General features: G+C 55.8%; 4 protein-coding genes across 4 annotated transcripts; 2 read left to right on the top strand and 2 right to left on the bottom strand.

The window, feature by feature from the left end:
• Positions 1 to 948: 948 nt before the first annotated feature.
• On the bottom strand, positions 949 to 3,463 carry CHGG_02733 (uncharacterized protein; the record flags this gene model as incomplete). Its single annotated transcript, XM_001229248.1, has 2 exons — positions 949 to 2,196; positions 2,246 to 3,463. The coding sequence occupies 2 exons, from the start codon at positions 3,461 to 3,463 to the stop codon at positions 949 to 951; spliced, it is 2,466 nt and encodes an 821-aa protein (XP_001229249.1).
• Positions 3,464 to 4,166: 703 nt separating this feature from the next.
• CHGG_02732 (uncharacterized protein) lies at positions 4,167 to 4,918 on the top strand (the record flags this gene model as incomplete). Its single annotated transcript, XM_001229247.1, has 2 exons — positions 4,167 to 4,369; positions 4,522 to 4,918. 2 exons carry the CDS (start codon positions 4,167 to 4,169, stop codon positions 4,916 to 4,918), a joined length of 600 nt encoding a protein of 199 aa, XP_001229248.1.
• Positions 4,919 to 5,294: 376 nt separating this feature from the next.
• Positions 5,295 to 7,902, bottom strand: CHGG_02731 (uncharacterized protein; the record flags this gene model as incomplete). The annotated part of the gene is made up of 3 exons (XM_001229246.1): positions 5,295 to 7,501; positions 7,791 to 7,809; positions 7,873 to 7,902. 3 exons carry the CDS (start codon positions 7,900 to 7,902, stop codon positions 5,295 to 5,297), a joined length of 2,256 nt encoding a protein of 751 aa, XP_001229247.1.
• Positions 7,903 to 8,482: 580 nt separating this feature from the next.
• Positions 8,483 to 8,978, top strand: CHGG_02730 (uncharacterized protein; the record flags this gene model as incomplete). The annotated part of the gene is made up of 2 exons (XM_001229245.1): positions 8,483 to 8,785; positions 8,856 to 8,978. 2 exons carry the CDS (start codon positions 8,483 to 8,485, stop codon positions 8,976 to 8,978), a joined length of 426 nt encoding a protein of 141 aa, XP_001229246.1.
• Positions 8,979 to 11,691: the final 2,713 nt, after the last annotated feature.

Genomic DNA, 11,691 nt, shown 5'->3' with positions numbered 1-11,691 from the left:
GGGGCGCGGATGGAGCAACAGCACAAGCGCCAGCGGCCGACTAGCTGTGCATCTTGGACGAAACTCCCCCGACCGCAGCGCCTTGTTTGCAGACTTGACTAACGGCGCAGATAGGGGCTCAATAACCAGGGCGATAGAGGAAGCGAGTGCAAGCGTTTGTTTTGAGGGCGGGCCTCGATCTCGTAAAATCAAAAAAGTAAGTGGAGGCCCAAGACGGGAGATGGATGGTGAATGGAGAAGGGCGGCCGGGCGGTCGCTGCCATGCTCCACTGTGCGCAGCACCGGGTTTGCTGATCAACGGCGGTCCGCTTCGAGCGCTGGTTGGCTACCAAGGCCTGGTTGTTGACTGTTCTTTGGGGCTGAATGGGTGTGATGACGTCCGCTTGCTGAAGTGGGGACTGAGGTTGAAGAAGCTTCGATCCCACGGTCCAACACGAGGATCCACGCAGCCACGAAACACAAACCAGTCACCAAATGGACGTCTTGTCACCCACGCGCAGCAAGATCCCAGCCGTCATTGCTTCAAAAATAGCCCGACCTTTAAAAAATACCGACCAAGATCATCGCTGCGGTGCACTTTGAAAGCTCCCCTCCGTTCCAATTGAATGCAGGAATTCCTCTGCATGCAAGCTCGTGTCGACTCAACTAACAGATTACCTACCACAGAGAGCAAGCGGTTCTGTCCTGTCAGTAGGTTTGGCCAGCTTGCTATGTATGTTCCTCACTTTGCCCCCCTCTTCCATTTCCCCCCAACCCGGGGTACAATTCGTCCGCGTATGGGACGTCTGCGACGAGCTCAGTAGCGATCTACACTCCCCATGCCCAACACGACGGCGTGTGCGATGGTCCCAACAAGACAGAGAGAGTAAACAGGGCCCCGAGGCCATCAAAGCATCCGCCGAACATATTTTTCGCGTGATTGTCACGGCGGCATAATAGTGGTGTCGCTCAGGCGTTGACAGTTGTTCCGTAAGCAAGCCGTGCCAACAAGGGCTCCATCAACCTGGCTGTGTCCTTGGGCTCGGTCCCGTCCTCAAAAGCTCCTCTCAGCTCCCCGTCAACCAACCAAGTGTCGAATCTAGAGGCTTCGGTAAGCAGCTGTGCCAAACTACTCGCATCGACTGCCATTCCCAGCAATAGGGCACACGTCTTGGAATCACAGGGTATTGTCTCGAGGGGCAGCTGGCCAGTTTTGAGCCGCTTGGGCTTTTTCCGCACGCTCGCTGCGGTAAGGCGCTGCTGTTGAATGAGTCTTGCCCTGGGATCATCAGTTCGTAGAAGCGGCTGGGAAGTGTTTTCATCTGGCTTTCCCGCCAGCTGGGCCTCGGTTGCGCTTTCATCACCTCCAACAGTGCATGACAAAGACACAGGCGATATATGTTGGACAGTGGCTCCGCCAGCCGAATCAACCCCGACAAACGTTCCGGTCATGGTGTCCTCGTCCTCGACATCAACTAGACGAGTTATTGGCGGGTTCCTTGCGAGCATGTCTCGCCGGGTAGTCTCTGAGACCTGCTGATCTAGGTCAAGACCAAGATCGGGGTGGTCACGGAGCCTTAGCCGGTTACTGTTTCTGTCGAATGGAAGCCGGGACTGGATTATGCGGGTCGGCCCTGTTAAGTTTTGCGGGCGGGGGCGGTCCCTTGAAACAACCCGCTCGCGATCTTGGTCATGCGGAGAGGAAGTTGGCGGGCTTTGAAGTACGTGGTAACGACGAGGCCGGTTCTGCTGGTTGGACAGGCGAGTGGAGTTGACAGTCGGCTTGTTTTGTTTGTGCCCGGTGAAATCTTTGAAACGCCTGCCCTGTGATTCCGGGTTCCTGTGCCTATCGCGAGGACTATGTTGGGGGCCCCGGCTGTGTCTTAAGCTTGATTCCTGCATATGTGGCGGCGAGCTCACACTGAAGGGGTCTGTGGTGCTAAGCTCTGTTGACTGAGGTTGGGTTTCCCGCCGTGTATCCTGCACGGGTCCTTGGTCCTGGGGTGCATTATTTTTGGGTTTTCCGGTAAGTTTGGCGATAGACCAGGGATTCAATCCCTCGTTTAGAGGCTGTTCATTGTCCCCTTCGCGGGCTTCAGCCTCAACCACCTGTTGTGTATATTGTGGTGTGTGGCCAGTAGCCTGATCGCCAATCTCATCATCGCTCATGCCATCAAGACCTGACGACATGTCGACCCTCCACGACAAAGCCGTAGCCTTGGGTTGTCAGCAGCAATCGACGGTACGTATTTAGAAATACCCATACCTGTAGCGACAGAGATGAATTCGAAATATTCGTGGTCTTCCTTCCAGGTGCTTCAACGCTCGTTCCTGTGGTGGTTATTGGTAGCGGCCGTGACTGCCCAACACCAGAGGCAGGGTACACGTATGAAAGAAATGACTCGAACTGATCAATGATATTATGTTCCTCCTTGAAGATAACATCCTCCTTGGACGGCTCAACGTTAACATCGTAAGTACTGGGGGGACACCGGATATTCAACCTGATGAAGGGATTTCTGAGAATGGTCTCCGAGTGGATCGATGCAAAATGGTCCCCGATGCGTTTCTTGAAGATGGACAGCAGTTTCTTGGCCGCTCCTCGAAAGGCCGAGAGTGGTCGAGCATCCACAGAGATAAAAGCTCCCTTGGAAATTTTCTGGGGGTCAGCCGTGGGTCTCGGCAACAAAGCTTCGAAGATCACCCTTGTTCCTTCCTTCGGAGAGCAATCGGGGACGTTCTCATCCCTTGAAGTTTTGTCGCCGCCTGGAGTTATCTGGCTCGGGGAAGTTTTGAATACGCACTGAGACGCTAGCTCTGTGCCAAAAAGCTGAATTGCTGCTGCCTTAATCTCCCCATTCGCCGCTGGGGCATAAGACCACGAGAGGTTAGGAGTCTTCAGAACTGTGAATCGCAACTTCACTGTCGGTCTCGCAAGTACATAGGACTGCAAAAGCTCGTTCATTCTTGCCAAATTCCTCGGTGCCTCCTTGACGGTAACCTGTGATCTCACGGGCATATGCGAGAACAAGTTCGTCACACGGACAGTGGTGCCAACTGGAGCGCCAACATACCGTAGGGTGTCAACTCCTCCCCTTTTCGCGAGAGAGATGGCAGCGGCAACGTGCTCGGTTGGCACTCGAGTCGTCAGAGAAACATTTGCGAGGGTGTTGGCACTGGCCAATGCAACGCCGCGAAACCCCAATGTTTTCCCTCCCAGAGTGTCGAGTTCATCCAGTGACGTGAGCTTGCTTGTGTGGCCGGGGCAACCTAGGTAGCCAAAGTCGGCAGGGCTAATGCCATGGCCATTATCCCTAACCTCGATCTTGTCAATCGTGTTAGGAGACACCAACACATCGATCGACGTCGCTCCGGCGTCGATGGCATTGTCTACAAGCTCCTTGAGTAGAACCACGGGGCTGGTGATGACAAGACTGGATCCCAGGTTGCGGACAGTGGCTTCAGGCAAAGGTACGATTGACATAATTGATAAATATGGACAATAAAAAAGGTATGTCGGAAAAGGGGTACAAGAGGGTATCGCAGCACCGAGAGCCGGGCCTCGAAGGCATAAGCGTCAATTCAACGGCCGATGTCAACGGATCTTGTTGGATAGGTAACTGGAACGGAACTGAACTCTAAGGCAAATTTCATCCCAGGGATGCGCTTCTGCCGACCTCGGCTGCATTTGTGACTTCGAGTTGAGGCAGGAACATTCGACTCTTAGAAGGCGGGAAGATAAGGAAAGAGCTGTGGGCTCAATCCTTCCGGCGGCATTCGTCCCGTTAGTGCGATTGGAAGACAATGGATAGAAACCAAAAGTGACATCAAACAACAAACAGAAGAGCCAAGTTCGAAGGGCTTGCTTCATGTTCTAAGGCGAAACTTACCTACCTAGGTAGGTAGACAAGTATGTGAAGTCGTCTCGATGTTCCGTTCCTGCTAGAGCTGACTCAGCCACCTACGAAGTGCCCCACTGCACTAACAAGGGAGAGTGGGACCGCGGCTGCCCCTCCATACGCCCCTCCTTCCACATCCGAGTGAATTCCTCAGCCTTGACATTTCACTTCTCGATGCTCATGCAGGAAAACCGATAGCTGCTCAATACTTCAACTGATCACCAGAGATCTCTTTCGAAGGCCAAATTTTCAATTGCCCTCCACGCTTGCTCTCACTCCTTGAACAAAATGCATACCAAAGGCCCGGCCCCGCAGCTCCACGATGGTAGCAACTTGCGCATCGGTATCGTCCACGCGCGCTGGAATGACACCATCATCAATCCCTTGCTCGCCGGCGCAAAGGCCAAGCTCGAGGAGTGTGGAGTCAAGGAGTCGAACATCGTGGTTCAGACCGTTCCGGGCTCGTGGGAACTACCAATTGCCGTTCAACGGTATGCTCATCTTTTGCAACCCTCCCCTCTCCATGGCGACGACAAGCGGCTTCCCCTTGTGATGTTGCCGCCTACCCCCCACAGGCTTAGGCCGTTGGGATGAGATGGGACCGTTTTATACTGACAATACTTTCTCGTCGTCTTCACAATAGCCTCTACGCGGCCTCGCAAGTACAGTCCTCGTCAGCCGGCAGCGGCGGCTCCGCAGGGGACCTGCTAGGCAGCTCGACAGTTGACTTAACGTCCTTACCCGCGGCCTCGGCTTCGACGGGACCGTTCGACGCCATCATCGCCATTGGTGTACTGATCAAGGGAGAGACGATGCATTTTGAATACATCTCTGGCAGTGTCTCAGACGGGTTGATGCGTGTGTCCTTGGACACGGGTGTGCCCGTCATATTCGGTGTCCTCACCGTGTTAAACGACGAGCAGGCGAGGGCCCGCGCAGGTCTCATCGAAGGGAGCCACAACCACGGCGAGGACTGGGGGCTTGCTGCTGTTGAGATGGGTGTGAAACGGAAGGCCTGGGCGTCCGGAACAATCGAATAACTAGCGACGCCTTGCTCCCCGTGCTTCTGTATGGTTTAGCTCGGCTCCGTTCGAGTCCATGTTTTAGAGTCGAGACGTCTAAAGAGTCGCTTTTTGTATATTGGTATTACCAGATTAGCGCATCAAAATGCTATGTCTATCATGAATCCTCCGCGCAAACCAAGCGAGACACGAGCCCAAGCTAGTTTCTCTTGCCGACTTTCGAACCCGTCCATTCCACTCCCTTGTAAGTAGAACGAAAGAGGATACAATGCAAGCGCCATGTCTCGGCCTATTCAACGTATGCCATTATACAAGCCCCAAAAACTTTCATCCCCGACAGTTCATCCCCATCGCCAAGCATCTAAAAACTCGTTTCACTAATTCCAAGCCTCGTTTAGTTAATGAATGCGCCAATATCGTCCCCAACAGACTTCTTGGCCCTCCACAGTGATTTCTTCTTTTCACGTTTAGCTTTCATGGCCTCCCACCCTTCTTCGTCATCGTCGTCCGACGCACTGCCAGACCGCGTTACCGAGATGCTGGGCTGCATGATAGCACCGGACATGGTTGAAGATTTCCGCAGATGGCTCGCTGTGGGCGCTACCGGCACGTGCGAGACCGGACGGTACCGACCCGGAAGGCCAATGTTGCTGCGTTCCGAGGGAGCGATAGACGGGGCATAACCTCCACTTTGGAAGCGAATCGAAGGCGCAAACCCGGCAGGCTGCGTCGGTTGGATCCATGACGCGGAACTCGGCTGGACCATGCTCATGGTGCGCATTTGCGCCTCACCCCGACCGAACGGCGACTCAAGCATCGAGTCGTTACCCATGAACGAGTGTCGCGTATCGGGGCCCATGAACCCGGGGTTGAGGCCACCCATGGTGCTGAGGTTCCCCACCGACGGCGATGTTAGAGGCCCGCCGGCCATGGCAGGATTGCCATTTTGGCCAGCCACCATCTGCATGAATTGCATTTGCATCTGCATGAACTGCTGCATTTGTTGAGTCATGTGGATTTGTGCCTGATCGCCTGGCGTGAGTACCGGCGGGCTCGGGTTGGCCGGGTACATCATGTGGGAAGGAATGCCGGCGACAGGGTCAAGACCGGCTCCTCCGGGCATGGGGTTGGGGCCATCCATAAGCGGGCTACCTCTCCTCATCGCGCGGTTCCGCTCCTCGTTCGCAATCACACCGATGAGGCCGCCGGGAGGGACTGGCGGGCTCGGCTGCCCTACGGCGGGAGCACCACCGCCTAGGGCCATGCTCTCTCGAACAGAGTTGCGGACAAGTCCAGCGCCGACGAAGGGGTCTTTAGGGAGGTTCCTCGCAAAAGCAGGAAGACGCGGGTTTCCTGCCCCCTGCACATCACCAACCACTGACATTGGCCGCTGGTAGCTCGGTTGCTGGGAAGCCCGCAAGTTAGGATTCGACCCCATGGTACTCAAGCGATTAGGCGGGCGGTTCTTGGCCGGGAAGCCATGTGCGGCAAGGATTGCCAAGGGGATTTCCTCGTCTTCGTCGGAATTCTCGGTTGCGATAGCCGCCGGGCCCGCGTTTGGCAGGTTCGGGGTGCTAAAGGACATCTGCAAACTGTGTCGGGAAGATGGTAGGCTGCCGGCGGCTTCCCCAGTCACCTTCATCATCTGTTGTCGGTACACCGACATGTGAGCCTCCTGCTTCCGTCTTTGTTTTGCCTGCTGTTTCGCCTTCTCCGCATCGTCCTCTTCGTCTTCATGATAGTCGTCCTCGTCGTCCTCGCCGGCCTTGCCCCCAGGTGCACCCATTATCTCCCGTTCCCTGTCTTGGCGTTCCTTGTCCTTCCGATACCGCTCAAACTCGGCGGGAGTCATAACTTTGTGGGTCTCGGGAGGGCTATCCTGTTCTTCAACAACGGAATAACGGCTGCCGTACTTGGACGAGTATGCGGGCTTCGAGTCGAAAAGACTGTCACCTTCTCCTTCCAGGTTGTGTTCCCCCCGGCGGTATCCAGGAATCGACGGCGAGGTCGAGTTACCTGGGCGGGTCATGAACATGGACACGGTAGACAACGAATCCTTCAGCAGTTTGGCTTCCTCGTCCTCGCCATCGTCCTCCGAGTTGACTCTTTGGGCCGCGAGCATGGGTCGCCTTGATCCCACTTCTGGTGAAGTTCCTGGCCTTTGGCGTTCAAAAGTGGGCGATGTGTGGCGCGGGACCGGAGGCGCAGTGTGATTCTTAATCGCGGGCGACGGAGAAGGGCTAGTCGGGGCAATCAATTGGTCGTCAGAATGCTGGCTGCTCCATGAGTGCGCAGGGGGGTCGACTTTGGTCGTTGTGTCGATCTGAATTGGTGTCGGTTGAATCGGTCGAGCCGCTGTGAGGGATCGAGGAGCGGGCATCTGCCCCGAGTACTGGTCGTTTCTTGCCGTGGCGACACTGGCTCGTTTGTCGTTCCCTAGCAACATCTTGCTAAAATCACCGCCGAGGTCCAGACTAAAGTCCTTCATGCCAACCTTAGGAGGCGTCACCGTGGTAGAGGTCGACGCAGTGGGCGCTCTAGGGCGTCCGTTTGCAGGCGTTCTCACACCCGCGCCAATAGGGCTCGGTGGCGGCGACTCCTCTATCGTGGGTGGTGCGGGTAGGTGCTTTTTTTGCCCACCAAAAGAAAACGTGCGCCCGGCAGCCCTTCAGAAACCCAGCCGAGGAGGATTTCGGAATCGGAGGCACCGGGATGTTCAGTTGGTAGTTTTTCTTTGCGCACCGGCGCCATTCATCGAGAGCCCCCGGTGTCAGCGGTTGAGGGGGGTGGTCGAAACATTACTATGCCGCGACGAATTATCCGTCAAATTTGTATTGGTGTTCGAGGAGCCGCTCCCTCTATGGATAATCAGCAAAAGAATGCCACGTACGGCCACGCCTAAAGGTTGCCTAGCACATACCGGTTTGGCTTGAGGTCGGGCAAATATATTGTCATCAACTGTCACGTCGGACCTGGTCGGCTTGTGTAGCGAAATGGGTCATTGTCGTAAGTTTCGCACCCCCGTCCAAAGACTTGGCTCCACCCACCTCGGTCCGTTCCAGAACGCGGAATGAGGGGCCCGTCCCCGCGGCATTTTCTAGATTGTCGGCGGTCGACTTCCGCCTCGCGAACCACACTGAAAACCGAGGCATGTAGACGGCGGGTAGCCCAGGCTCCTCCGGGGATAATTAATTGAAGAGCCTGCCAACCGATTGGTTGTCGGGGGGGGGGGGGCGGCGCAGATGGTGTCTTTCGTCTTCTATGTCGCCAGGCGAGACACCCCTGGGCACAATTGAAGCGTTAGGACGTGTATGGGCTGTTGGTCGCGTTCTTTCCAAAAGAGGCTGTTCTGTTCTACCTGTGCATGCAAAACTTGGGTTAGCTGCGCTGCCGCGGAATGGTGATTCGGATGAGGAATTAAGGGTCCAGGGGCCAACAGGAAAGTGGGGTCAGCCTGCCACGGGACGAGACAGGAATTGAATGGATTAACATTTCACAAACCAGTAATGGGCCCAAGCTTAAGAAACAGGATCGAGGAGGAAACCAACAGAAAAATATTCCGGGGGGGTTATTCACGGAAGAATGGCCGAACCGGTTTGCGCCCAGGGTTCGCTGCCCACTGGGAAAGATGCCGAGCATGGTACTTACGAGTCAAGGGGCCAACCGGATGGACCGAGGGCAACGGCCCGGTTCGGGAAGTTGAACCGAAAGTCGGAGGCGGAAGCCAGAAATCGGCGCACGTTTCTGGTGACAGCCTCGCTGCGGTCGCCTCGAAGAAAAACCGAGGTAACGATGCACAAAATAACGGGGCAAAACCAGGCGGCTATGGAGAGTGAATCCAAGCGCTGTGGGAAATCGGCCGGAACGCAGCGGTTGTGTATTAAGGTGCGACGGGTCGGACGGAGGGACAGGGCCCAGTGCGACAAGCAGACGAGAAAGCGGAGCCGGCTTGTAGAGACAAGCAAACGGCCGAGGCGACACAAAAGTCGCGATGTCTAGAGAAGAAAGGCGTACCGAGGCGATAGCAATGGGGAGGAACAAGGCGGCGACGGGGATGAACACAATCTCTCAGGATTAGGAGGGAAGAAGGAGTCGGTTGGTCAGGAATTATTTTTATTTCCTTGGCCCAGAGTTGCACTGGCACTATTGAGACGGGGAGTGGGGAGCGAGAAAAGCGCTACCGGCGAGAGGGACAGGGCCCATTGGTGAGAAGAACGGGCTCTCTTGTTGGCGGGCTCCCCTGCCTCTTCGGGCTTCCGTCCCCCTGTCCCATCGACCCAGTGTCCTCGGCGGCTGCCCGAGCACAGAGCGGGCACAGCAAAAAGCCACGACAACGGAGCGAGGCTCGGCACGCCACCTGCCTACCGCAACGAGACACGAATGCCTGGAGAGGAATGTGCCGTCCGGTCTGTGTTGATGGCCGGGCGGACTGCGGGGCCTTCACAAAAAGGAAAAGAGGGCAACCCGGAAATGCGAAGCAAACTCCTTGGAAGGTCTCGGTGCAACCAGGGGTTGGTCCAGCCGGCGGGCTGGGCAACGAGCTGGATCGCCAAGGATCGCCCGTCCCCGCTGATGGACGCGTCCGGACTTGATGCTTTTGCTGCAGGTCAGGAGAGTTAAATTGCTATTGGTACTATGCATTCACTCGGATAGAAAGTCTGGTTCGCGGGATCTGGATTTGTGCATGCAGGTGCTCCGTCCAGAGGACCCCTGGTGGGAGAAGCCAACAACCAAGTCGCTGACTCACATTCAACGAATAGGAGGAGAAAAACAAAAAGACAAGAAAACGAAGCTAGCTGAACTGCCTGCGAAGTTCCATCGAGTTAGAATCAATCCTTCAAAGCTGGAAACGGCGCATTGATCGATGTGCGACCAACTCCCACACAGAAGCTGACAGCCAAAGATTGGCCCACCAGCAGGAACGCTGTGGGGCTCAGATCGGAGATCCAAACTCGCTGATCACAACCCATCTTCAAAACAGCCTCCGTTCCCGTCCGCCAGCTAACTTACTAGCGGCGTTCAAGCGGCGATGGCGCCTTGCTGTGCCGCAGGCGGTTTTTCGCTCTTGCTTCACTGCGTCGTCGGCTTGGCGCCGGAAACTCCAGGTTAGGCATAAGAGTCAAAGAGGCCGACGTGCTGGGGGCTGAGAGCAAACGTGGAATAACTGCTTTCAGGTTCTCGTTCTCCAGGCGGCGAGATGGAAGCTTTGCGTGTTTTTATTGGTTTGGCCGGCCAAGAGTTACTGTGTACAAGATTAGTGTCCGGTGCGGGATTGTGGCACCACCGGAGAGGATGACGTGGATTTAGACGAGGTTCGCGATGTCCACCATTGTGATACGTCCTTTGCACATAAATGTCTGCCGGAACCAGGTCAAGAGCGGAAGCTTCAAGGGTGCAAAACGATGCAGTGGGGGTCATTGGGGCGTCCAGATGACGGTACAGACCCAAAAAGGGGTCAGTATACCAGGGGCTGGAGGAAAGGGCTATTAGCTTCTTCAATCACCTAGGAAGGCCTAAGGAAGCCCAATGTGCTGTTTTTATGGTCCCTAGCCGTGCCAACCTGACGGAATGCGATTACTTTGTAGCTAGTGTACGAGTGTATGTACATAGGAGTTAACTCGGTGGATGCTCGGACAAGGCCGAGTCCGATGGTATTTGAAGGCTGTTTCAAAACACAGTCCAGTTACTGTGTAAAAGACTTCGCCTGCCTCCCTCGTATCCCTTCGGGGCGAGTTTTTTTTTTATAGTGGACGAAACTTGCTAAATGTTTGAACGGCAAGCAAGACAGCGTTCGCTGGGACACCGCCTCGATTGCGAGACGGCGGAGGGCAAGGATCATTGGACTGTCTGTGCCTGATGGGTTGGGTGGTTGGATCCAACTCTCTCACATTCGGTAGCCGCCCGCAAGAGGCACAGATCGCTCTTTGTGGGAACTCGTGTGCCATGAGCTTGAAGAGCGGCGTCTAATTGGATGGCCAGCGGCCAAGTCTAACTAATGCCCAGGAAAAGCTTCGCTGCGCTTGCTGCTGCCAAGCCGGCATTGGCAACTCTGGCACGGAACAACCGCGCTTGTCAGGGTCTTGCAAAGCACAACACGGCCCGAGACCGAACCAACATTCCCATTCATACAGCAACTCGACTCCAAACGGGGCCGGTGAAGAAAGTACTGTGTAGGGTCCATGGCAACTGTGTCCGTGCCCGCCAAGACTGCCAGTGAAGCCGTCAACCAGCCCACAGTTGCCGTGAATTGCATTTGAGTTTCCGTTCTGGCCCGCATGACATCAATCCACAGATAACTCTCTCCCGGCAGGCACGCACAGCGTCGATGCGGCCTGGGAGGCAGCGGCACAGCCAGCACGCACAGAGAGACTTCCTGCAATGCCTGTCGACTTTCCCGTCGTCAAGCCCTGGCCGCATGTGCCGTCCACTGATTAATTGATTGATTGACCACCAGCGGCACCAAAGGGGCAAGGAGCAAAGAGCGACTTGATGACCCTCTCCTCTTGCTTGGGGGATGGAGAAAGTGGGTGTGCGGGGTCGGTTCGAGAAGGAAAGGAGCTGGCGGTGCTGTTTCAATGTCCGCTGTTTCGAAACACCAAAGAGAGGGTCAGGGGCCCGTCATGGTGTTCGCTGGTGGCGGGGAGGGGCAACCGAAGCAGAACTCTACCAGGGACCGGCATATGGAACAATTGCCGATGCTGCGCTGCGTTGCGTGCACGGCTTGAGCACGGGTCCGCCGCCCTTGCTCTCGCCGCCCCTCGTCTCGTCTCGGGTTAAAAATTGCAAGGAAA

This window comes from Chaetomium globosum, genomic scaffold (assembly GCF_000143365.1).
Source record: "Chaetomium globosum CBS 148.51 scaffold_2 genomic scaffold, whole genome shotgun sequence".
Classification (NCBI taxonomy): Eukaryota; Fungi; Ascomycota; class Sordariomycetes; order Sordariales; family Chaetomiaceae; genus Chaetomium; species Chaetomium globosum.
The sequence above is the reverse complement of the archived record's forward strand: the minus strand, read 5'-3'. Positions and strand labels throughout refer to the sequence as shown.